The sequence below is a fragment of the Musca domestica genome, unplaced genomic scaffold (assembly GCF_030504385.1).
Source record: "Musca domestica strain aabys unplaced genomic scaffold, Musca_domestica.polishedcontigs.V.1.1 7, whole genome shotgun sequence".
NCBI classification, from domain to species: domain Eukaryota; kingdom Metazoa; phylum Arthropoda; class Insecta; order Diptera; family Muscidae; genus Musca; species Musca domestica.
The window spans coordinates 12,083,575-12,111,495 of NW_026712383.1; the positions used below are offsets into that span (position 1 = coordinate 12,083,575).

A 27,921-nucleotide genomic window follows, 5' to 3' on the forward strand; every position below is an offset into this window, starting at 1 on the left:
GAGCGCTGATGATTTCATTGGTTTGAATTATGGAATGTGGCATTCCAATAAATTTTGGTGAAACGAGCAGAGAATTGAAAGCGATTTAAACAAACAAATATTTTATTTAAAATATTCAAAAAAAAAAAAAATATTCAAAAAATCCTTTATTTTTGCCTTGATAATATTGCAAAATTCAAAGTACACAATTCTAGTCTTAATAATCCTTTAAAAATATCAACATTGGAAATTCTCTTCTCGATGGACTCGATAATCCTCAAATAATCTTTAAAAAAAACCACAATTCTAGACATAATAGCTCTTCAAAAAAGCTTAAACAGTCCACGATACTTTTCTTGACAAAACAAATATTAGAAAAGTCAACACATTTTTTCATTAACAACCCTTGCATAAAATCTTTAAAAAGCTCATTATTCCAATCTTGAAAGTCCGACAGATAAACTCAATTCTTACCTTTCAAAAATTAATAGAATTAATAAATATATTTAAAATTTGGTGGCCCCCAATGTGATCACAAATAAATTACACTGTAACAAAAATAGCTAAACAATGTCTCAGCATTAGCGATTTCATCAATTAATTGCCTTTAAAACTCTGTGGCGCCCAACGTTCACGATGGGGGATAAGTTGGTTACACATAATAAGTAAACCGATTAAAAACGGAGATCTTTTCCGTGCACCGGTTTCCCATGATTTTTCCTCTTTTCAAATGTGCCGGCGCCCAGATGTCCACACAACAATAATTTAAGATAAGCGGTTGAAAACTATGACCCTTTCCGTTAAGCGGTTTTCGCTGAGTTTTCCCCTATTGAAAAGTTCGGAATCCCAAATGTCCACTCGAAGGCGTCCAACGTTCGACATGCATTTCAGAGCACAAAAGAAAACTATTTTGCCACAAATTTTAGCAACAAATTGCTTCTTCAGCGATTCCAATAATAAAAAAAACATTTACAAATTTGTGGCGCCCAACGTGGGGCAAAAAATTTTGTTGTAGCAATAATAGTTAATCGCACCGACTATTTGTTCACAAATAAATAATAATAATAATAATAAAATATTTCTTCATTGATTCCATTAATTACAGCCACATACAAGTTTGTGGCGCCCAACGTGGATACCAATTAACTACATAGAATTAAATATTCACAGTTTCCGTATGAGTTCTTTCATCGATAATTTCCTTCTAACAACCTTTAAACATATTTAGTACCATTGCAACATTATTCCGTTATTGATTCCACAGCTTAAAATCACTAATAAATTTGTGGCGCCCAACGTGATCACAAATAAATTACATTGTATCAAAAATATTTTAAAATTCATTGTTTCCGTGTGATTATTTCCATTGGAATATGTTTGTCACACATTTTAGGATAACTGATATAAATTTATGTTCTCTTTTCAAAAGTACCGGCATCCATGTGTCCACTTTTTGGAGCCCAATGCTTGAGATGCAATTCAGAACACCAAACAAAACTTTTGTCCAGAAATTGCTTCTGATGTGATTCCGTTAATTTTTACAGTTTTGTGGCGCCCAACAAAGTAGATAATTGCAATTGAACCAATAAATTGTTTTTTTTTAATTTTTACAAATTTTAAAGTTTGTGGCGCCCAACGTAGCTATCAAATATTTACATTGAAACAACGTAATCACAAATAAATTATATTGTAACAAAAATATTTTAATATTCATTGTTTCCATGTGAGTTCTTTCATCGATTATTTCCCTTTTAAACCCCTGTGGCGCCCAACGTCCACGCTGTGGAAAGTGTGTTTGTCACACACTTATATTTGCTTTATTGTCACATAATTTAAATTGAGATTTTAATCTCTTTTAAATATTATAGACTCATCACAATGTTAATGTTATTATTATTATTGTATGTAATTAAGTGATAAAAATCTGTCGGACAAAAATTTGACATTTCAATTAAAATTGTAGTTCCATGTGTTAAGCATGAAATGATTGGTGAATAACCTTAATCAGGGAAAATAATTATGGGATGTATGGCGAATATAAGGTATGTAATAATTCGTGGCTGCTGGAATTCATAACACAAATTTTGTAAGCTCTAAGTTAGTGGAATATTATTCAGTGGTATTTTTTATAGGAGATATTGTAGAATTTAAAAATAAGTTTTGTATGGTGAGACGATATCTTAGGAAATAGTTAACATCTACATTTCCGCGGCTTAAAGACACCAATAGGGGAAAGAGAGAGAACGAGATAGGGAGAGTGTAACTTTAGTCTGAAGGAATATTTTGACGGTATCAATTAATTTTTAATGATAATTGTGTTTACAGAGTGAGCTAAAAAAACTGCAACAAAGTAAACTGACATAACTTTAAGATTTTTTTTAATTTAATTGAATGAAAGCAAAAAAATGTCGGAAATAGCATCAAATTTTAGAATATGTCTAGATTCGTTCGAATTGGTCACCTTTGGCACGAATTATGGCCTTCATTACGGCAAATGAAACCGTCACACGCTGCCCGAATGTTGCTCTGCAGTATTTTGGCTCATTCCCGGCGATGTGCTTGCTTGCGGTGATCGACACTTTGGTATTTTTTAGTGGCAACCTTGCTTTCCAAAATACTCCAGACACAATAGTCCAACGGATTGGTATTCGCAGATTTTGGTGGTCATTGTGCGATGGAAATGAAGCGAGGAACCTCATTTAGTAACCATTCTTGGGTGACGCGTGCAGAGTGCGATGGTGCGATGGTGCGATGGTGAGTCCTGTTGGAATGTCCGAGGTCTGCGGCCAAAATATTGGCGTGTCCAAGGATTTAATACACCATCCAGAATATTTCGCTATAATATTCGGCATTTATTCTGATGCCACGGTCGATTAATACAAGCGGAGAGCGACTATCGGCTGTTATGGCGGCCCACACCATGAGCATGGTCGGCGCTTGAGTGGCCAACCGAAGGTGCACATTTTCAGCTGACCACTTTGCCAAGTAAGCACGATCATTTTGTTTCTTTACAAACTGCTGGACAACGAATGTTTTCTCATCGAAGAAAACCAAATTCGGCAGTTCACCACTTTCGGCCAAGCGAAGCAACTCTTTAGTTCTTTTGAGCCTATTTTCTTTCTCTTGAGGTTTAAGTTCTTGTACTTTTTAGAATTTCAATGGTTTTACCCCGAGCTCATTTTTCAATAGTTGCCGGATGGAATATTGCGATACGGGATTGCGATACGGGAATGATGAAGAATGTTATCCTCTACAGAAAAATACACATACATAGAAATACAACAACGGTATTTCGCCCTACTTAGCACGGTAAAGTGCTCGGCAAAAGTGCAATCTGCTCGATTTTTAACGAATTTTGCTCCCACTCAAAAACGAGAAAAATATGCTCACCTCCATTCGAGCGACATCGAAAAATTAAGTTTTTCGGTTTTTTCTACTCCCAAATTCAAACGAGTTTCTCGCAGGTCTGGCCACATTAAATAAAATTCCAAAAATTATTTAACAAAAATTGTTTGTTTACATTACATCAAATGGTCCGGTACATGGTTGGTCCATTTTTAGAGACAAACAAATATCTAAGGTCCGTCCTTGTCTTATTCTCCCAAAAGTTGTTTGTCTTAATGCAACATTTCCGTCCGTTGGTCGTCGTCGTCTTCTTCTTCTTCTCCTTTTGCCATGTGTAAATATCTCCCGTGTGTTTAAACTTTTAAAGTTTAGTTAAGTTTCCGTTCTTCTTTATGAATTTTGTTTTTTGTATTTTATTTACAAATTGTTTACTTAATGTTTTCAATGTTTATTTTTTATTGTTTTTGTACAACTTTGGGGTCTGCAGAGCAATGGCTTTTGTCTTCAGCTTGCTAGCTTGACAGTCCATTGTGTGGAGACGTTGTAATGTCCCTCAAGAGTTGTACCGGGTGGGTTAATGTTGACATGTAATATGAGTTGTGTTTTTTGTTGTTGTAGTGTTTTTAGTTCTTCTCTTCATTTTCACTTCATCCCATCCATATTTCTTAATGAAAGAACATATTTTTTTCCTAGTTGTTGTTGCCATCCATATTGTCAGTTTTTTTCTCTTTTTTGTTATCTTGAAGTACATTTCCTTAAGTTTCTCTGGCGTTTTCTTCTCTCATTCATTCATTCTTTTACTAATTAGTGAAGTTTAAATATTTACCATAAAACAAAAATAACAAAAAAAAGCAAGCAGCACAAAAGATAAAGATAAGAATTATTACAAAGAAACAGAAAACAAAAGTAGCAAAATTCTAGTCTACGCCAGCGAAAAAAAAACACTTGGCCATGCCTTAACGAATGTTGCTAAAAGTTCATTAAAAGTAGAATGACGCAAGATTTGAACATCAGGCGAGCGCACAAATCATAATGTGACAAATAAACAGCGACGATGACCTTTTTCTCACAAACGTTTTGAGTCCATAAGGACATCAGCGCAAAAGTTGAATGGTTAGATCAACAAAAAGAAAATGGAACAAAATTTAAAAATCATATCATTGGGGGATTTCAGGACGGGTAGACGGCAATGACGCAAAAGTTTTGTAATTTTAATTATTTCAGTAAGATGGAAAATTATGAGGTAATGGTGGGTATTTAGAAATATTTATGAAACAAATTTTTATTGGAGTCAAAACAGTTTAAATGGGGATTCTGTTGTAGATTTTGTTTCCAAACTTGGACGCAACAATATTGAAGGCTAATTATAAAGGGTAACCCTTTTACAAAAACTATATTTTGAATATATATATAAAATACCAATAAGAGTTCCCTAGGAAAAAAACACTTTCAGGTTTTCTATGGAAAATAGAACAAAGACCTAAAATGGTAAAGACTAGACAAAATGCATTTTGAGCAAATGGTTTGTGTCTACAATACATAGATTAACAGCTCATGGCAAAGACATATTTATATAAAATCCACAATTAGCGAAACGGATAACAAATAAAAATTTGAAAAATCCAAAATTTTGGTTTCAAAATTCTATTCCATGGGCCTTTTCGATAATTTGCATATTGCCTTATCGTTTTAAATCAGTTAACATTGGTAACTATGTAGTTATGATATCGTAACAACAGAGGTATTTCCACAGGGTTACCATATTTTGACTCTGTCTTGTCCTATCTTTACACTTCTATGTCTTTGAATAGAAGCCCTTTAGGTGTTCTATAAAAAATAACAGACCTCTAGGTTTTCTATGGACAATAGAAGACCTTCAGTGCTCCATAGGAAAAGGAGCACCTTCAGGTTTTCTATGGAAAATAGATTTAAGATTTTTCGATTTAAGACAAAAAAAACCTTCAGGTGCTCTATGGACAATAAAATACCGTCAAGAGTTCTCAAGGGAAAATAACACCTTCACGCTTTCTATGGAAAATAGAAGCCCTTCAGGTGTTCTTTAAAAAATAACAGACTTCCAGGTTTTCTATGGACATTATAAGACCTTCAGGAAAAAAGAGGGAGTAGAATGCCAGGAATATGCAATTTTCGATGTTTAGAGAGTACATTAGAATAGAAAATCGGAAGTCCTAAAGGTGTTTTACAGACAATAGAAGACCTTCATGTGTTCTATAGACAAAAGAATACATTCTGGCGTTCTACAGACAATAGAAGACCTTCAGGAGTTCTAAAGACAATAGGGGACCTTCAGGTGTTCTATAGACAAAAAAGGACCTTTAAGTTTTCTAAAGGCAAGACGCATTACACAGATCACAATATTTTTATTAACCCAAGATATGCTTTGAAGATGGAATATATCACTCCACTCCCACACAAAGGGTCAAAATTTTGAATATTCATGAAGCTCATAAATCGCAAAATTAACATCCGATTTCATTCAGACTTGGCACACCTCAATATGTCTACCAACAAAAAATCTGTTATAAAGATGGTAGAGATCGAACCATTACTTCTTGTACCTCTCCCACAAAGGGTTAACATTTTGAGTATCCATGAAGCTCATGAAACGCGAAATTAACATCCGATTTCATTCATTGGTACATCTAAATATTACCATCAACACAAGATATGTTAAAGAGATGGTATAGATCGGATCATTCCTTCTGGTACCTCCCTCACACATGGTTCAATAAAACGTGATAAGCATCTCTCTCTCTTTCAATTTCACATATCCCAATATTTTTTGGCTAACGCAAGATCTGTTGTGAAGATGATTTATATCTGGCATCCCTTTCTGTTACCTCACCCACAAAGGGTCACTATTTCCAATACTTATATCTGTCATAAATTGCGAATCAAGTCGGCGATTCTATACAATTAGCTATATCTAAATATTTTTCTTAACCAGAAGTCCGATATGAATATCTAATTTATCGGAATTTATGATTTGGTATAAAATTGGATATAAATATTCGATTTCCTTACAATTTTGCACTTACCAATACTTTTGTTTGTATTAGATGAAGTGGAATATTTCCGTCCGCTATGTCTGTACCCTAACGCATATTTACAAATTTTCCAAAAATTGCCACCTATCTCCTATTAAGTCTAGTAAGTAGACGATATAGTCCAAATATGGCAACAATATTAGCTAACAGCTTCGGAAACCTCCCCCTAAAGGGTCAACAGTTTGAATAATCATAACTCAAGGCTGGGGATATACATCTGTCGGCAATACCGACTGATACTATTTTACTTGTTTAGGTTACATTTAAAACGTTGGGCGCTATAAATATTTTGGTGTATTTACAAAAATTATAAATTTTAATTTTCTATGCTCATTAACAACCATAATTGTGAGTTAGATTATTATTTTCTTGCTTTTATGTGAATACAAGTTCAATTCAAAAACTCCAATTCCACGTTGGGCGCCACTTATGATAATTCTATTTTTGTCACTAGATATCATTTAAATACCACAAATATTTCCATTAGATTGCGTTACAAATACCCAACTTATCGATAAATATAAACCTCAATTTCCTTTCCCCCTCCAAAAGCCTTCCCCCTCCATTTTGGCAAACCACCACCCCATCTAATGGATTTTAGTAATTTATTGGAAAATATTTTCAATTTAATTTCATTAAAACTATGTAAAAGCACTTTCGCATCTATCGACTTAGAAATTACACAAAAACATACATATATGCAACTAAATATTTCCAATGCATTGATTTTGAAGATTGATTGAGATGTTAATTGCATTGGTGATAGTGGCGATGATGCTCGATGTAGATATGCAAACGAAATTAAATTACACAACATAATTATTATCCTATCCATCCTCTGCCACCAACTGCTCCCCAGCGACTGCAGACGACGAATGCAATTTCAATTTGTGTTTTTGTAATTTACGCATAATAAAATATTCACATCATATCTGCGTCATTGGTTTTCCATCATCATCAGTATCGTCAGCATCGCCACCATCGTCAAAATGTTTTGAGGCGAAAAATATTATTCAAATCGGTTTTTATTTTTGCCAACAAAACCACTGCAACTTTTATGGCTGGAGTGACTGGCTGACTGACTAAATGGTAGAGGGTGTGCTGGCAAGTGTGAGTCATTATTGAGTGGTAAATGGAAATTGTTTAAAATCGCCTGGCACACAGCTCAGCTGAACCATCGTCGTCAACATCAACACCAACCACATAGCCTAATGCAAAACCTAGCTGACGTTCGAGCCTCTCAACCATAATGGTGGCAGTGTGGAGTGGAGAGAGGGAGGTCTCAAAATCAATTGTACCCACAGCAATACATTGACGTGTATTTGTGCCCCCAACTCGTTTTGGCCAAACAATTTTCATATTCATATCGAAATGATGGACAAATATGCACATGTATGAAATGTTTGCCATGCCTGATGATGATGCTGGCGATGATACGACTGACTGCTGGCGTAATTTTGTGGAGGTTGATAATATTCAGTTGGAGCGGCAATGTTGGTTTAACAAATTATCAAGTGAGCTAAGTGAGTGAATGACTGACGAGTGCCTGCCTGCCTGCCTGCCTAACTGATGTTGGTGTCAGCCTCTTTCGGCTTCTCATCGCGACGACATCATCAGTTAATACCATTTGGCTTGACTTGACTTTTTTGAACCGTTGCTTTTAGCATCCATCATCTATTTGGGTTTAGAAAATTACACGTCTCCTGTGTCATATAATTTTCAATGAAATCAATTCATTTGTTTAAGTGGGGAGATTTGGAGTTGGGGTGAAAAAAATGAAGGGAGGGAGGTTGGAAGGCAAGGGTTATGAAATTTTGAAAATTTAGAATACCCTCAGGGATTTGATAGTAAACAGAAACAAATAGAAGACCTCCAAGCATTCAAAAGATAATATAGATCGTAGAATCCCAAGGTGTCTATAGACCTCTTCTATGGTCTTTGGAAGACTTTGAGGTCTTCTACGGTTTATAGATGGCCTGATTATAGCCTGTAGAAGTCTTGGTGGCCTTCTCTATAGAAGAACTTGGGTTGAGGTCTTCTTGGCTCTATTAAAGACCTTGGGGTCTTCCATGTTCTATAGCAGACCTAGAGGTCCTTTATGGTCTAAGCAGACCTGGAGGTCATCTATGACCTATGGAAGACCTAGGGGACTTAAATGGTCTTCATAAGACCCGGGAGACTTCTATGGTCTTTAGAAGTCCTGGAGGTATTCTATGGTCTATAGAAGACCTAAACGTTTTTTATGGTCTATAGAAGACCAGAAGATTTTTTCTATAATCTATAGGGTACCTGGTGCTCTTCTATGGTCTATAGAAGAGCTGGTGCTCTTCTATGGTCTATAGAAGAGCTGGTGCTCTTCTATGGTCTATAGAAGAGCTGGTGCTCTTCTATGGTCTATAGAAGAGCTGGTGCTCTTCTATGGTCTATAGAAGAGCTGGTGCTCTTCTATGGTCTATAGAAGAGCTGGTGCTCTTCTATGGTCTATAGAAGAGCTGGTGCTCTTCTATGGTCTATAGAAGAGCTGGTGCTCTTCTATGGTCTATAGAAGAGCTGGTGCTCTTCTATGGTCTATAGAAGAGCTGGTGCTCTTCTATGGTCTATAGAAGAGCTGGTGCTCTTCTATGGTCTATAGAAGAGCTGGTGCTCTTCTATGGTCTATAGAAGAGCTGGTGCTCTTCTATGGTCTATAGAAGAGCTGGTGCTCTTCTATGGTCTATAGAAGAGCTGGTGTTCTTCTATGGTCTATAGAAGAGCTGGTGCTCTTCTTTGGTCTATAGAAGAGGTGGTGCTCTTCTATGGTCTATAGAAGAGCTGGTGCTCTTCTATGGTCTATAGAAGAGCTGGTGCTCTTCTATGGTCTATAGAAGAGCTGGTGCTCTTCTATGGTCTATAGAAGAGCTGGTGTTCTTCTATGGTCTATAGAAGAGCTGGTGCTCTTCTATGGTCTCTAGAAGAGCTGGTGCCCTTCTATGGTCTATAGAGGAGCTGGTGCTCTTCTATGGTCTATAGAGGAGCTGGTGCTCTTCTATGGTCTATAGAGGAGCTGGTGCTCTTCTATGGTCTATAGAGGAGCTGGTGCTCTTCTATGGTCTATAGAGGAGCTGGTGCTCTTCTATGGTCTATAGAGGAGCTGGTGCTCTTCTATGGTCTATAGAAGAGCTGGTACCCTTCTATGGTCTATAGAAGAGCTAGTGCCCTTCTATGGTCTATAGAAGAGCTGGTGCCCTTCTATGGTCTATAGAAGAGCTGGTGCCCTTCTATGGTCTATAGAAGAGCTGGTGCCCTTCTATGGTCTATAGAAGAGCTGGTGCCCTTCTATGGTCTATAGAAGAGCTGGTGCTCTTCTATGGTCTATATAAGAGCTGGTGCTCTTCTATAGTCTATAGAAGAGCTGGTGCTCTTCTATGGTCTATAGAAGAGCTGGTGCTCTTCTATAGTCTATAGAAGAGCTGGTGCTCTTCTATGGTCTATAGAAGAGCTGGTGCTCTTCTATGGTCTATAGAAGAGCTGGTGCTCTTCTATGGTCTATAGAAGAGCTGGTGCTCTTCTATGGTCTATAGAAGAGCTGGAGCTCTTCCATTGTCTATAGAAGAGCTAGTGCTCTTCCATGGTCTATAGAAGAGCTAGTGCTCTTCCATGGTCTATAGAAGAGCTAGTGCTCTTCCATGGTCTATAGAAGAGCTAGTGCTCTTCCATGGTCTATAGAAGAGCTAGTGCTCTTCCATAGTCTATAGAAGAGCTGGAGCTCTTCCATGGTCTATAGAAGAGCTGGAGCTCTTCTATGGTCTATAGAAGAGCTGGAGCTCTTCTATGGTCTATAGAAGAGCTGGTGCTTTTCCATAGTCTATAGCTCCATAGAAGACCTGGTGGTCTTCTTAAGTCTATAGGAGATCTGGTGGTCTTCTATTATCTATGGAAGACATGGTGGTCTTTTATAATCTATAGAAGACTTAGAGATCTTTAATGGTCTATAAAACACCATTAGTTTTTTTAAAGGGTCTGCAGAACATCTGGAAGTCTTCTATGGTTGATAGAAGTCTTGGAAGACCTGGTGGTCTTCTACCGACTGTAGAAGACCTCGTGGTCCTGTATGGTCTATAGAATACCTGGAGGTCTTCTACATTCTATAGAAGACTTGGAGGTCGTTCAAAGTCTATTGAAGACCTGGAGGTCTTTTGTGGCCAATGAAAGGCCTGGAGATATTCTATGAGCTTATAGTATTCCATGCTCTGCAGAAGACTTTAGATAAAGTTAATTCTCGGATTATGCGTCCATTTTAAGTCTTCGTCTGCTGCTTTTTAATTGTTTTACAATTATGGCGCCCAATCAAAAAATTCTAATTGATAATTCATAAATGTCGGAATCACGATTACAATTAGATATATTAATACAAAATATCAACATTTTTTTGTTTTATTTATTTACCAGAAATAAATGATATTTTCTCATAAAATCAAATTCCTGACATTTCAGTCCAGAGGCAAAACAAACAAAAAACCGGACAAGTCTGCGAAATATTTTTGTGCAATAATAAAGCGCTAAATTTTATTAATTGGAATAACAAATTCGTTATGAATACCGCTAACATTAACAACAAAAACGTATATAAATAAAAACAGAAAAAATGTTGTCTAGCCTGTTTTTTAAGCCATATTTGTGCAAAATTAATGCCAACAGCATTAGAGTGTTGACGGTTTGGAGACTCCAGCGTTTAGACATGATCGTATTAGCTGACTTTGTTGGTCTTCTGTGTTAGCACATATTTTTGTTGTTGCTGTTGGTATTGTTTTTGCTTGTACTTCATTATTGATCAGTTGTTTTATTATTTGTTGATTTTTGTTGTTGTTGGATTTTCTAAACCAAAGTGAAGGTATGTTGTTCCCATCGTGGGACAACAAAAATCATAACAACGTTAAAAAATGTTAAAGGAAACAAACAAAAAGTTGTTGCTGGGAAAAATTGTCTTATTGAATGAACAACAACTTTTTTATTTCGTTTTTGCCATATTTGTGTGAATTTTGTAAATCAATTGTTAATTTGCCAATATTTAAAAGTGAGTGAAAAAAGCTGTTTATTAAATCAATTGCTTTTAATTTATTCCACAGCCTGGCTGGCCAGTTTGAAGATAAATTGTGAAATTGTTTGTTTGAAGAAATTGTCCATTTATTTTACGAACTGTCACTCCAAAATGTCCAGCTTTAGCACAAACAAACACAACATGTCACTCATAAATTTGAGTGGCGGATTTTGAAAGTATATTCGTCAAAGTTTTTTGATCTGTTTCATTTTAGAAATGAAAAATAAAGGATTTATTTTATTTCTTGTTTATAACTCAAATCTTACATGGAAGCAAAATCTGAAAAAAATCTGAATTTTAAAAAAAATAAATCTTTTAAAGGCATTAAAAAGAGATTTTTTTATATTTTTGAAATAATTTTTTAGACCTCCCAAATAAATTAAATTTTGGAGCATCAACTATTTATGATATCCTACCATTTTTATACCCTCTACCATAGTACTGAGGGTATATTAAGTTTGTCATTCCGTTTGTAACACCTCGAAATATACATTTTAGTCCCCACAAATTATATATTCTTGATCAGCATAAAATTCTATGTCGATTTAGCAATGCCCGTCCGTCTATACGTCTGTTCGTCTGTCCGTCTGTGGAAATCACTCTAGCTTCCGAAAGAAATGAAGTAGATTGATAAAATTGTACTCAAATGTATATTATGTCTGCAGGACTTTTGTTATTGAAAATGGGCCATATAGGTCCCCGTCTTCGCATAGCCCCCATATAACGGTACCTTCCGATATTTGGTATTTTGATGATTTTAGCGAAATTATTCACCGGAATTCTTTCAAATTTGGTATTTGATGTTCGTAATGGATGCTACAGCCTATGACAGAAAATTATCTGTGCTGGACCACGTCTTCGTATAGCTCCCATATAACGGTACCTCCTGATATTCGATACTTTGTTGATTTTAGCAACATTATTCACAGGATTTGTTTCCAATTTGGTACTTGATGTTCGTAATGGATTCTAGGGCCTAAGACAGACAATTGTCTGTGCAGGTCCACGTCTTCGTAGAGCCCCCATATAACGGTACCTCCCGATATTCGGTACTTTGTTGATTTTAGCAACATTATTCACCGGAGTTGTTTCAAATTTGGTACTTGATGTTCGTAATGGATACCACAGCCTATGACAGCAGATTGTCTTTGCAGGTCCATGTCTTCGCATAGCTCCCATATAACGGTACCTCCCGATATTCGGTATTTTGCTGATTTTAGCGACATTATTCACTGGAATTGTTTCAAAATTGGTATTTGAAGCTAGTAATGGATACCACAGCCTATGACAGCTGATTGTCTTTGCAGGTATATGTCATCGTATAGCTCCCTTATAACGGTACCTCCCGATATTCGGTATTTTGATGATTTTAGCGACATTATTCACCGGAATTGTTTTAAATTTAGTATTTGAAGTTCGTAGTGGATTCTAGAGCCTAAGACAGAAAATTGTCTTTGCAGGTCCACGCCTTCGTATAGCCAACATATAACGGTACCTCCCGATATTCGGTAATTTCATGATTTTAGCGACAGTATTCACCGGAATTGTTTCAAATTTGGTGCCTGATGTTCGTAATGGATGCTACAGCCTATGACAGAAAATTATCTGTGCTGGACCACGTCTTCGTATAACCCCCATATAATGGTCCCTTCCGATAATCGGTATTTTGATGATTTTAGCGACTTTATTCACCGGAATTGTTTCAAATTTGGTATTTGAAGTTCGTAATGGATACTACAGTCTAAGACAGAAAATTGTCAGTGCAGGTCCACGTATTCGTATAGCTCCCATATAACGGCCCTTCCAATATTTGGTATTTGGATAATTTTAACGACATTATTCACCGGAATTGTTCCAAATTTGGTACTTGATGTTCGTAGTGGATACTACAGCCTATGACAGAAAATTGTCTGTGCAGGTCCACGTCTTCGTATAGATCTCATATAACGGTACCTGCCGATATTCGGTATTTTGATGATTTTAGCGACATTATTTACCGATTTTTTTAAGTTACGCATTTGAATATTGTAATGGCTTATGACAAAAGTTACCTATGCAGGTCCATATCGTCTAATATAACAGCTACATTCGGAATTTTTAAGATTTTAACAGAATTTTTAACGGATTTTATTGTTTTTGACTATTGCTAAATTCGTTCCAAATGGTGGAGGGTATTCAAAATTCAGCCCGGCCGAACTTACAGCTTTTTTACTTGTTTATACTTCTATCTCATTCCCTTACTTTCCCACCACTTTAATCCGCAAGCCACCATAAAGGGCTTAAGGGGAAAATTCAATTAAGCCCATTACTTAGTTTTGATTTCCCCCCCCATTCATGTTTACCTCTTTCAATTTTCGCTCTTATATTTGCCTTTTTGAAAATGAAATGCAAATGGTTTTCAGAAAAACGTTAGAGGAAGAGAACGGAGCAGAGGCAGAACAAAATCTGCATTAACTCCATTTATTGTCCAGGCCAATCTACTACTATCACCATGTTTTCTGCCGCAATGTTCCCTGACTCGAGAAAAAAACAGCATTTCTAGTTGGCCATAGATCTCATAGCCAATTCCTCTGCCAACGTGTAAACAATCCAAGTTGTTACAATCCTCTTCAGATTTTTTTTTTCCCAAACTTCATGCTTGGTTGCTTTTTGGCAATTTCATCAACATAATCATAATGCCAACCAAAGATGTTTGCTCCAGAATAACCATGTTGATAATGTGAATTTAAGTACTAGTCCTACTCCTCCCCCTCGTCATCATAATCACAACAGGGGCTTAAAGCTTCTAATGTTGGCAGCTCTCCCGTCGGCCCTCCTTTCCTCTTTATATAGAATTATGAATCTTTGCCAAGCATATTATTATTGCCATTACGACCAGTATTCAGTTTTAAAATTGACTTTTTAATATCGGTATGTTTTTAGCCAGGCAGACATGAAGACAGCAGATAGAAAAAAAAAACAGGCAGACAGTTATAGGAACATGAAAAAAATATGGGTAAAAACAACTCTGGGAACTCTGTCTGCTCTCAGATATTATTTTATCCATTCATTGCCATGCTGCTGCAACATAGGCCTAGGCTCTGCAATATGTATGAGTTTTAGATCAATGTAAGACAAACCAACAACAAAAACGACAACAACACCAATATCAACATCGCCATAAAAACAAGTCAAGTCAATCTTCTCCTCATATGAATGGGATTTTTATGGCTTTTTATTGTTAAGTCCAGATGATGTATGCCGCAAATACCGACATGTAGCACAAGAAAAATGCTGCTTGTCGGCGGGAAAAAATATATATGAGCAACTCGAAAAAAAAAATATTAAAAAAATGTTGCATGAATGAATGATACATTGCATATTAATTAATAAACACTTAACAGGAATGGTGTAGTCTGTGTAGAATATCATAAATCATATTTGGAAAAAATATAAAATAAATAAATATATAACCGATACAGGAAGGCTTAAAAAATACTAGGGAGGGGGATAATATATTAAAGTATTTTCTTCTATCATCGATGAATTCAATCAATATGAAGGATAAGGGGAAAAGTTTCAATTGTAAACCCTTTAAAAACCCATGTTGCAAGGCTTTTAAGGAGTCAAAAAGAATTATTTAAAAAAAATATCTGTTGCAAGGCCTTTGAGTGCCTTTGAAAAAAACTATTAAAATATCACGTTGCAGGGCTTTCAAGCAGTACTGAAAAAAATTATTTAAGAATTCACATTATAAGACCCTTAAGGAGTCTTGAAATGCCCCTTAAAATGGGCCATGAAAAATTATTTACAAAATTCCCATTTTAAGACCTTTAAAGAACCTTGAAAAGTACAAAAAAAAAAAAAATCGGCGTTGCAAGACCTCTACGAAATTTTGAAACATTTTTTTAATCTACATTATAAGACCTTTAAGTAGTTTTAAATGATATAATAATACTTATAATAGTTTTGAATAGTTCAAGTCTTAAAATATTAAAAAGTAAAAAAGCTGTAAGTTCGGCCGGGCAGAACTTGGAATACCCTCCACCATTTGGAACGAATTTGGGATCTGTATAGGTAACTTTTGTAATAAGCCATAACAATATTCAAATGCGAAACTTGAAAAAAAAAATCATCAAAATACCGAATATAGGGAGGTACAAGGGGGGCTATACCAAAACGTGGACCTGCACAGACAATTTTCTGTCATAGGCTGTAGTATCCATAACAAACTTCAAATATCAAATTTGAAACAATTCCGGTGAATAATGTCGCTAAAATCATCAAAATACCGAATATCGGGAGGTGCCATTATAAGGGGGCTATACAAAGGCGTGGACCTGCACAGACAATTTTCTGTCATAGGTTGTAGCATCCATTAGAAACTTCAAATACCAAATTTGAAACAATTCCGGTAAATAATGTCGCTTAAATCATCAAAATGCCGAAAATAGGGAGGTGCCATTATATGGGGCGCCATTATAAATGCGTCTATAAATTGGTTTGTCCTCTAAAAATTATTAAAAAATCTCATTGCAGACCTTTAAAAGGCTTTGAAAATGCCGTTAAACAAGGAAACATTATTCTCCAATAGACTATCTCTCTCTCAATTTTTGAATTTTGTCAGGGCCTTCTACGGAAAAAATACACGTAATTTGGCCCTCTATTGATAAAGAGTCTCTCCTCAGGTCTTTTGTTGAGTCAATCAGAGGTCTTCTACTAATAGAATCCAGTTCGAGGTCCTTCTTTAAGTCCCCAGGAGTATGTTATCAAAAGAAGACCTCTCAACGGAAGAACTTTTGGGAAACGGCCATTTAACGGCCTTCTGTTAAAAAAACACATTCTAAACAGGCTTCTATTGGCAGAATGTCTTCCAATTGCCTTTTATTAATTAAAGACTCAATGGCCTAACAATTTGGGGAAGAGCGCTCAATATTATTATATTTATTGAAAAAAGCTTCTCAATGATCTTCTACTGAGAGAAGGTCTCTTAATGGTTTTCTAAGGGTCTCCTATAGGTAGAATGTCCCTCAACTGGTCTAAAGACCTATCAAGGTCTTTTAACTGAGAGAAGGTCTCATCACGGCACTCTACTTATAGAAAACTCTCTCAACGGCCTTGTATTAATAGTAGTTATCTCATTCGGACATTTACTGTCAGTAGGGCTCTCAACGGCTCAAAAAGAGCCCGAATTATAAGCATTCATTTAACAGAAGCTCGCCTTCTCTGGATATCTAGTCGTTGAAGGCCCTTCACTCAACAGAAGACCGATTGAGACAATTATATAATTAAGAGATTAAAAATAGGCCGTTGAGAGAGGGAGAGAGAGAGAGAGAGAGTTTTCTATCAGTAAAAGGTCTATCAGAAGTACATTGGTATCTTTTTCAATCTTCTTTCAACAGGAGAACACTCAATGAACACTCAGAGAAGGCTTCTTAAGCAGCATTTTTTAAGGTGAGAACACATAAAGCACTTATTTCATCGGCTTAAGTCATCGGCTGGCTTCTTCGTAGCGGAACAAAGAGTAATACTCTCAGCCAAATTTTGGATGAAAGAATGCATTTAAATCAGTCTTTTTTGAGACAGGCCACTTATAGATTTATGTTAATAGAAGAACTTCCAAGAAGGTTTGTCTCTCAACGCCCTCCTACAGATAGGAGGTCCTTTAACTGTCTTCTGTTGATAGAAGACCTCAAAAGGACTAGCTGTTAATTTGCGAAGTCTTCTATGGATAGAAAGTTGTTGTTGAACGAACAGATATGTGTAGGTCCTTCTATCCAAGGTTGACCCTTTCAGAAAACTTACAATTATTGGTGCCCGTCTCTCCTTCTGTCTCCCTCTCTCTCTCTCTCTCTCTCTAAAAGAAGTCCCATCTGCTTTGCGGCTCACCATTTATATTTGTTTTGCCATTTGCCATTTATTGCAAATAAATAATTTAATATTTAATTTCAAAATTGTGTTGCAATTTTTCCCAAGAGCTATTGTTACCACTGGAAAACTTCAGTGTTCATGTTGCCGTAATATAATAATATTTTTGTTGCAATATATACGCAGATACAATTATTGTACATGTCAGTGACCATTGGAAACTTTACGTTTTTGGTTATTTAATTTTTATTTGCTTTTTATTTTCAATGATATTTTAATTAAAAACAATTGCAGATAGCATTCATATAAATATTGTATTTCAAGTGTTATAAAATAAAAAATACTACTCGAATGGCAACAAAAATTAACAATTATTACATTAACCCGGCTGAGCAGCTTGTTAAAAACGCTGATATCCTCTTATGGCCTCAAGAGTGGAGAGAAAAAAACGACCAAAGCAAAAAATCGTAAATAAATAAATAAAATAAAAAGTAACTGCGGCATTTATATTCCACCGCAGTCATGAACAGAATGTTGTGGAATTTACGTTTACCAATAAAATTTATGAATTTATAAAAAGTTTTCAGTTTTCAGTTTTTTTTTTTTGCTGCATTTTAAACTTGGTGTGTTTGCCTAACATAGGCTGTGGTGGTAATTAATTAATAAATGCAACGTCGGCAACAGAAATGTTAGCGACAGTCGAACCCTCTTACAGAGTATTCTAAGGATGGGCGTAATGTTACCTCAAACAGATTTTAATTTGGAGACTATTTTTTAACGAACGGAACTTTAATTTTTTTTTGCCAGTTATAAAAGGACTGTTTTCTATAAACAGGTTCCACTGTATATTTACTTTATGTTAATTTTATTCTCTAGTATAGCAATAAATTCAATAGGATGCCATATAAATCCATGATATATGCAATTTAAAAAAAATACATGTTGGAACGTTGTGGAAATGAAACGCCTTTTTCATCATCTAATATAGCGAAAAATGCAATTAATTGTCATATATAAGAATAATTAATGCCAGTTTTTATTAAATACCACATTGGAACGTTGTGGAATCGATACAATTTTTACAAAAAATTTTATTTTATTCCCTAATATTGTGAAAAATGCATTTATGTGAAATATTCAAAAAAAAATCCAACCGAAACGTTGTGGAACTGAAACAATTTTTATAAAAAAATTATTTTCTTCCCAAAATACCATTATTTGTCATATAAAATAAGGCAATCAAGATTTTTGATTGGAACGTTGTGGAATTGAGACACTTTTTGCAAAACTTCACTTATGCCATTTTTTTCCAAAAAATCTAATTCCATTATCTAATTTAGCAAAAAATGCAATTTATTCTCATATAAAAGTGTAAGATGTGATATTTTTATGAAATACTCAAAAAATTTCCCTTTGGAACGATGTGGAATTGATACAATTTTTATAACAAAAGAAAGTTTCTTCCCTAATATAACGAAAAATTCAATAGCTTATAATATAAAATAAAGTAATCAAGATTTTTCAAATGGAACGTTCTGGAATTGAAACACTTTTTGATAATATTCATTCCATTATCTAATATTGCAATTTCTTGTCATATAAAAGAAAACGAAAATGGAACATTGTGGAATTTAAACAAAACTTACCAACAATTATTAATTTTATTCCATTATATTGCCAAAAATGCAATTACTTGTCTTACAAAATAAAAACTCTAGATTTGTTCTTGTGAAATGTTCTGGAATTGAAACACGTTGCTCTAAAATCTACTTATTTTAGTTTTCTTTTCTAAAATATGTAATGTCATTATCTAATTTTGAGAAAAATGCTATTTCTTGTCATATAAAAGTATAAGTTATGTCATTTTTATGAAGGACCCAAAGAATTTGCATTTGGAACGATCTGGAATTGGATTATTTTTATAAAAAAATAAGTTTCTTCCCTAATATAAAAAAATGCAAAAACTTGTAATCTAAAATAAAATAATCAAGATTTTTCATGAGGAACGCTGTGGAATAAAAACACGATTATCTAAAATACACTCACTTCTATCTATTAGATATAAGTAAAAGTAATGCAATTTTTCTAAAATACTCAAAAAAAATCCAATTGGAATATTATGGAATTGAAACAAATTTTAGAAACCAATATTAATTTTTCCCCAATATTACCAAAATGCAATTACTTGTCATATTAAATAAAATAATCGACATTTTTTTCGTGTGGAATGTTGTGGAATTGAAATACATTTTTAAAAATAGACTTATCTCAATTTTCTTTTCTCATATACAATTGTAATATATAATATTGCAAAAAAGTCACTACATGTCATATAAAAGTAAAATTTATGCCATTTTTGTGAAATAACCATAAAATGTCCAATTGAAACACTGTGTAATTGAAACACCTTTTGTCTACAATCCACTCACTTCAATTTGAACCAAACAATTTTCCTATACAAACTGCTTTCATTTCATTAACAAATGTCTGAAATTAAGTCATACAACCATAAAATTACCAACCCACTTTTCATTTGCGCGTTCAGTTTCCTTCCTGGCCCCAGCACAATAACAACAATAATTTATAACATTTCATGTTTTGTAACATTTCATTTTTCCACACCAATATTTTGCTCTGTTTTGCTGCTCCTATGTTGGTAAGTAGGCTGGTTGGCTGGCTGGCTGGTAAGAAATGCGTAAATGCGTAAATGCGTGTTTTTTCAAGCCGACATACGCACATACCTACATAAATTTAAAGTTATTACCTTATTTAAGTGAAATATTTCTTTGGCATTTTGTTGGCAATATTTTTGCACTCGCAAGTCCCATATGTTATAATTTTATGAAATATGCAATATTTTGCTTTCATCCTGGAAAGCTCTTTAATGAGGCGCTATTATTCAAAAATGTTTGCGAGAGGGCATAGGCGTAGTTGGGATACATTTTTCAAGGGGTAGGTATGAATCCCAGAGCTTCTGGGATGTTATTTGTCTAGAAGTGAATTGAAAAGTAATACAAAATAAATTCCTAAAATTGAAAATATTTTAACCCCTTTAAATATCTACGCCCCTGGCCACTTTTCACAATAATGGCCGTTTAAAGACTTAATTTTTTGCAAAAAATATAGCTGAAGATTTAAGGCTTTTGCTGGCTGAAGTATTTCATTTATCTGTTTAAAAAAATATCTGCATATCCCGAGAATATGATACCAGTTAACGGCCGTAATGTAAAAAAAAATCACTCATAGCCTTAAAAGCCTAAACTGAATACCATTTAATGAGCCTGTTGTTGTTGTTTGCTTGCTGTTATTTTTCACAAGGCAAATGGTTAATGTCCTTGTTTTCCTCTAGCAGACACTAGGCGGTCTAGCAGAAAATGCTAAAGGAAATAAATAATGCAGCAATATTTAAGTGGAATATAATGTATTTTTTTCGGAAAATATTTGCTTTAAAGCCATTATGGGACAATTATACTGCATAAATGTTTCAATTCCATTTTGTTGCACGTTGGAGAGTAATGTCATAAATATATGTTTTCTAAAAGTCGAGACTCATTTTGATTCAAAAATATGGCAGAACATCTTTTTTAATACAAGGTGAGATAAAAAAAACTGCAACAAAGTCAAACGCCATAATTTTTACATTTTTTTTAATTTTTTTTAATGAAAGCAAAAAATGTCGGAAATGAAATCAAATTTTAGAATAAGTTTAGATTTGTTCGATTTGATCACCTTTGGCACGAATTATGGCCTTCACACGGCCAATGAAACCGTCACACGCTGCCCGAATGTTGCTCTGCGGTATTTCGCCCATTGAGTCCTGTTGCAATGTCCAAGGTCTGCGGCCAAAATGTTTGCGTGCCCAAGGCTTTAATACACCCTCCAGAATATTTTCGCGATTTATATTCGGCATTTATTCTGATGCCATGGTCGATTAGTACGAGCGGAGCGGACTGTTATGGCGGCCCACACCATCACCAAGGCCGGCGCTTAAGTTCTGGTGGCCAACCGAAGGTGCACATTTTCAGCTGACCTCTTTGGCAAGTAAACACGATCATTTTGTTTGTTTACAAACTGCTGGACAACGAATGTTTTCTCATAGGAGAAAACCAAATTCGGCAGTCCATTACCTTCGGCCAAGCGAAGCAACTCTTTAGCTCTTTTGAGTCTATTTTTTTTTGTTGCGGTGTAAGTTCTTGCATTTTTTGGAATTTCAATGGCGTTATCCCGAGCTCATTTTTCAATATTTGCCGAATGGAATATTGCGATATGTTTAGTTCACGAGTCATTTTTCGACCACTGCGATGCGGGGTTCGATCAAGTCGCTTCTTTACTTTTCGAACCATTTCTGCTGATTTTGCTATTTTCTTCCGTCCACTTCCTTGACATCGGGCTATGCTACTAGTATCAAGTCGCTTCTTTACTTTTCGAACCATTTCTGCTGATTTTGCTATTTTCTTCCGTCCACTTCCTTGACATCGGGCTATGCTACTAGTATCACGGTAACGAGCGATGGCACGAGACACAAAAGATTTATTCACATTTAAATGCTGGAGTGCTCTAACGATAGCCACTTGTGGTTTTCCAGCCAAATAAAAAGAAATCACACTGTCACGCTTGAATTCCATCACGAACAATTTTTTTTTTTGGAAAATTCTCACCAGAATATTTTTTTATCCTTGTAAACAATATAATGAGCTATCACTGGAATAATTTTAACAGCTGTTGGACGAGTGGCTTAGAAATGACAGCCGTCTGAAGTTGGTTGTAGTTTTTTCATCTCTAGACACGAACAGAAATAACATAAACCTTTATTTTTCATAAAAATATTTTTTTATTCAAAATTAAGTAAAAAAATCGCATTCCTTAAAAAATAGTTTTAAAAAATCCACTTTTGTTAATAGTACTTGAATTTATATTTTTAATAAATCCACTTTTATTAGTAGTCCTTAAAATAATTTTTTTTTTAAAATCAACGTTCATTGAAAGGGTAAATTTTTATTTTTAAAAATTCATGGCTCTTGATAGCCCCTGAAAAACATATTTTTAAAAAATCAACTTTTATTGTCATTCCTTGAAAATACATTTTTAAATCAAAGATTTTATCATCAGTCTTAAAATAGTATTTTTTTTAAATCCACTTTTATTAAAAGTCCTTGACAATATATTTTTAATAAATCCAGTTTTATTAAAAGTCCTTAAAATAATATTTTTAAAAAATCAAAGTTCATTGAAAGTGTCAATGTTTATTTTTAAAAATTCATGGCTGTTGATAGCCTCTGAAAAAAATATTTTTAAAAAATCAACTTTTATTGTCATTCCTTGAAAATACATTTTTAAATCAAAGATTTTATCATCAGAACCTTTCAAATTATTATTTTTTTAATTCAAGATTTTAACCCAGAAAATCCTTCAGATATATTCCAAACCCCACGATTGCAGCTCGAAAGGCCTTAAAAAGTTTTTTTTTTAATTCCAGATTGTCTCCTTGTTAGTCCTTGGAGAGACTCCATTTAAGAAATTGGCTTTAATGTGGTTTCATAAAATATAGTTTTTTTCTGACTATTTTAACTATAATAATTATATTCCAATCCCATTTCATTCCAACTTCCCACAATAATGATACCATTATTAAATTTTCCCCTTCCATTAATAATTTATTATTTAAAATTACCATTTAATATATCCTTTACCTGTTTATAATGCCACTTCATAAATAATAGAGTCCTCTCTCTCTCTCTCTCTTAAATATTTTATGAATTCAAATTAATTTGCCATTTTCACAGTGGCCTTTTCATTGCTGCTCAGGACAAAATTGCCCTCAATTTCAGTTATTTATAATCAAATTTATTCATTCGTCTGCCGAACCCCCACCCGACTTAATGCTCCTTTTGTTTTCTATTTACAGCAATCTCTGTTGGCAGGACGTATACCGGTAGCCTCAATGACGGGTCCAATTAAACGCGGCCTTTTATGGCAGCAACGTGATCGTTTGTTTTCACGATGGAAAGAAAGGTAAGGCTGGCATACTAAATTATTATGGTACACTCAGTGAATGAATGAATGAATATTTGATGGAGAAAAAAAACAGAACAAAAGCAAATAGGAAAGAGTACCTCCCACAATGGGCAGACGCTGGATTGTACTTCAAACTTTTTACGTTGCAATGCAAGTTGCATAGCCATGGCCCAGTGCGTGGTTGCAAGGTTTATAGATAACCTGCTGTATTGCATGCAATTCAATGGTGGAGGAGATAAGGAGACATTCACTCTCACTGAGTCTGTTTCTCTTTTTTTTTCCAAAAAATAAAACACAAGCTTTAGTATTTTAATTGGTGACAAATAATTGACAGGTCAACTACATGTCTATGGCACAGAGAAGCCATGAGGTGACCTCATACCGAACATAGTATGACACGTGTGTGTGGCCAAGGATGTTTCCAACCATGTCCATGTCCATGTCCATGTGTGTGTATATGTTGTCGAGTTGTGAAAACATTTCACTACAGGATATTTCCATTGTCTGATTTCATTGTTGCCGTGTGTCTCGTCCTGTTTTTTTTCTCTGACTGAGTTTTAAGTGAATTATTTTAAATAATTAATGAATACATGGCAAAATCGTTTCAATCCAGTTTTTTTCGTCTTTCATGCTCTCTGCAATTTCTGACTGCTGACTGATAAATATAGATATAAATGGAAATTGTAATTGATTTGCTGTCTTCTGAATTGCATTCGTCGGAGAGAGCGAAACAAAAATTGGGGTTAATGGTTTTATGGTGTTGATTTTGTTTTGAAAATTTTTGTTGGCTGGTGGGAATTTCGGAAAATATTTAATAATGTTATTTTTTACAAATAATCAATATGTAAATCGATATATCATTGTTTGCCAAAAGGCCAATTGATAATAGTTTGGGATGAATAAATGGAGATGTTCAAATACCAATTGGGGTTGATGTGAGTTTTTAACATTGTAACATCAAACAAATAAAAAGGCTGTCCACCATTTGGCAATTCTCAAAGACAATAATATCCGTTTGAGGAGTTACAAACGCAATGATAAAGTTAATATACCCTTCATAGTATGGTGGAGGTTATAAAAAACCCACGTTTATGGATGGCCCTTGAAAAATATTTTTAAAAATCCACATTTTTAGATATTCCGTAAAAATTCGGATGGCCCTTGAAAAACTATTTTTAAAAAATCCACGTTCATGGGTTTCCTTTGAAAACAAATATTTTTAAAAATTCTTATTTTTAGATACGTTAAAAAATATATTTTAAATTTTCTGAATTTTCCTTAAAAAATATTTTTAAAAAATCCACGTTCATGAGTTTCCTTGAAAAACAAATATTTTTAAAAATTCTTATTTTTAGATACGTTAAAAAATATAGTTTAAATTTTCTGAATTTTCCTTAAAAAATATTTTTAAAAAAATCCACGTTTGGCGTTGATCCATGAAAAAATATTTCTTAATACTCCGTAAAAAAATATTTTTAAAAAATCCAGGATAATTGGTAGTCCTTAAATAATATTTTTAAAAATATCCAGGTTAATTGGTAGTCCTTAAATAATTTTTTTTAAAAAATCCAGGTTAATTGGTAGTCCGTAAAGAATATTTTTAAAAATCCACGTTGATTGGTAGTCCTAAAAAAATATTTTTAAAAAGAATCCACGTTGATTGGTAGTCCTTAAAAAATATTTTTAAAAAATCCAAGTTCACGGACGGTCCTTGAAAAAATATTTTTAAAAAATTTACGTTTATTGAGGGTCCTTGAAAAATATTTTTAAAAAACCACGTTGATTGGAAGTCCTTAAAAAATATTTTTAAAAAATCCAAGTTCATGGACGGTCCTTGAAAAAATATTTTTAAAAAATTTACGTTTATTGACTGTCTTTGAAAAAATATTTTTAAAAAATCCACGTTTACTGTTGGTACTTGAAAAAATATTTTTAAAAAATTCATGTTTATTGATGGTTTAAAAAAAATATTTTGAAAAAATCCTCGTTGGTCCTTGAAAAATAAAAAAATATATTTAAATAAATTCTGGCTTTTTATTGGTCCTTGAAAAATATTTTTAAATAAATTCACGTTTTAGGTTGGTCCTTGAAAACATTTTTTTTTAATTCAAGTTTCTGGATGGTCCTTGAAAACATTTAAAAAAAAAACAACGTTCCTTGATGGCCCTTAAAAAATTTATTTTAAAAAATCCAAGTTTATGGATGTCCCTTGAAAAAAAAAAATTAAAAATCCTCGTTTATGAATGTCAATTGAAAACATTTTTTTAGAACATCAACGTTTTTGGATGGCCCTTGAAATTTTTTTAAAAAAATCAACGTTTCTGGATGTCCCTTGACAATTTTTTTTTAAATCCATGTTTATGGATGGCCCTTGAAAAAATATTTTTGAAATCCACGTTTATGAATGGCTCTTGAAAAAAATATTTTTAAAAAATCCATGTTTATGGATGACCCCTGAAAAAAATATTTTTAAAAAATCCATGTTTAAGGATGACCCCTGAAAAAAATATTTTTAAACAATCCACGTTTATTGTTGGTCGTGGAAAGATATTTTTAAAAAAACCATGTTTATTGTTGGTCGTTGAAAAAATATATTAAAACTCACGTTATTGGTTGGTCCTTGAAAAAATATTTAAAAAAAAACCACGTCTCTTGGTAATCCTTAAAAAAAAAATATTTTTAAAAAATCTACGTTTGGTGTTGGTCCATGAAAAAAATATTTTTAAAAAATCTACGTTTGGTGTTGGTCCATGAAGAGATATTTTTAAAAAATCCACGTCTCTTGGTAATCCTTAAAAAAATATTTTTAAAAAATCTACGTTTGGTGTTGGTCCATGAAAAGATACTTTTAAAAAATGCACTTCTCTTGGTAATCCTTGAAAAAATATTTTTAAAAAATCTACGTTTGGTGTTGGTCCACGAAAAAAATATTTTTAAAAAATCTACGTTCATTGATTTCTCTAAAAAAAAAATACTTTTAATAATCCAAGTTTATTGATTTCCCTAAAAAATATTTTTAAAAAATCAATGTTGATTGATAGTCATTGAAAAAATATTTTTAAAAAAGCAATATTGATTGGTAGTCATTGAAAAAATATTTTTAAAAACTCCACGTTTATTGTTGGTTCTTGAAAAAATATTTTTAAAAAATTCACGTTTACTGTTGGTTCTTGAAAAAATATTTTTAAAAAATAACTTTTTTTGTTGGCCCTTTAAAAAAATATTTTTAAAAAATCCACGTTTATTTTTGGTTCTTGAAAAAATATTTTTAAAAAATCCACGTTTATTTTTGGTTCTTGAAAAAATATTTTTAAAAAATCCACGTTTATTTTTGGTTCTTGAAAAAATATTTTAAAAAATCCACGTTTATTTTGGTTCTTGAAAAAATATTTTTAAAAAATCCACGTTTATTTTGGTTCTTGAAAAAATATTTTTAAAAAATCCGCGTTTATTTTTGGTTCTTGAAAAAATATTTTTAAAAAATCCACGTTTATTTTTGGTTCTTGAAAAAATATTTTTAAAAAATCCACGTTTATTTTTGGTTCTTGAAAAAATATTTTTAAAAAATCCACGTTTATTTTTGGTTCTTGAAAAAATATTTTTAAAAAATCCACGTTTATTTATGGTTCTTGAAAAAATATTTTTAAAAAATCCACGTTTATTTTTGGTTCTTGAAAAAATATTTTTAAAAAATCCACGTTTATAGATTGTCCATGAAAAAATATTTTAAAAAAATCCACGTTTATTGTTGGCTCTTGATAAAAAAGGTATTTTTAAAAAATCCACGTTTATAGTTGGTCTTTGAAAAAATATTTTTTAAAAAATCCACATTTATGGATGACCCTTGAAAAATGATTTTTAAAAAATCCACGTTTATGGATGACCCTTGAAAAATGATTTTTAAAAAATCCACGTTTATGGATGACCCTTGAAAAATGATTTTTGAAAAATACACGTTTATGAATGACGCTTGAAAAATTGTTTTTCAAAATCCACATTTATGGATGGCCCTTGAAAAAATATTTTTAAAAAATCCACGTTTATAGATGGCCCTTGAATTTTTTTTTTTAAATCCACGTTTTTGGATGGCCCTTGAAAAAATATTTTTAAAAAATCCACGTTTATAGATGGCCCTTGAAAAAATATTTTTAAAAAATCCACGTTTATGGATGACCCTTGAAAATTATTTTTAAAAAATCCACGTTTATAGATGACCCTTGAAAAAATATTTTCAAAAAATCCACATATATTGTTGGTCCATGAAAAAAATATTTTAAAATAAATTTACCTTGACTGGTTGTCTTAAAAAAATCTACGTTTATTATTAGTCCTTGAAAAAATATTTTTGAAAACCACACTTTAATGTTGAAATGTTGGTCCTTGAAAAATATTTTTAAAAAATTAACGTTTATTATTGGTATTTTGTTGGTATTTTAAAAAATATTTTAAAAATCCAGTTTTTTTATAGGATTTAAAAATATTTAAAAAACCCATGCTTATTAATAGTATAAGCAAAAAATATTCTTTAAGTAATCTTTTAGCTCGAATAGTCCTAAAAAGTATTATTTAATTTCGTTTTTTCATAGACCG

At 33.3% G+C, this 27,921-nt stretch overlaps 1 protein-coding gene across 6 annotated transcripts in view; it reads left to right on the forward strand.

Moving 5' to 3' along the window:
* The window catches only part of LOC101895102 (GATA zinc finger domain-containing protein 8), a 216,679-nt gene that overhangs the window by 146,174 nt on the left and 42,584 nt on the right, over positions 1-27,921 (forward strand). For all 6 annotated transcript variants that reach the window (XM_059129879.1, XM_059129882.1, XM_059129880.1 and 3 more), the window contains 1 exon segment: positions 23,222-23,328. In XM_059129879.1, the coding sequence (XP_058985862.1) occupies positions 23,222-23,328 (107 nt within the window).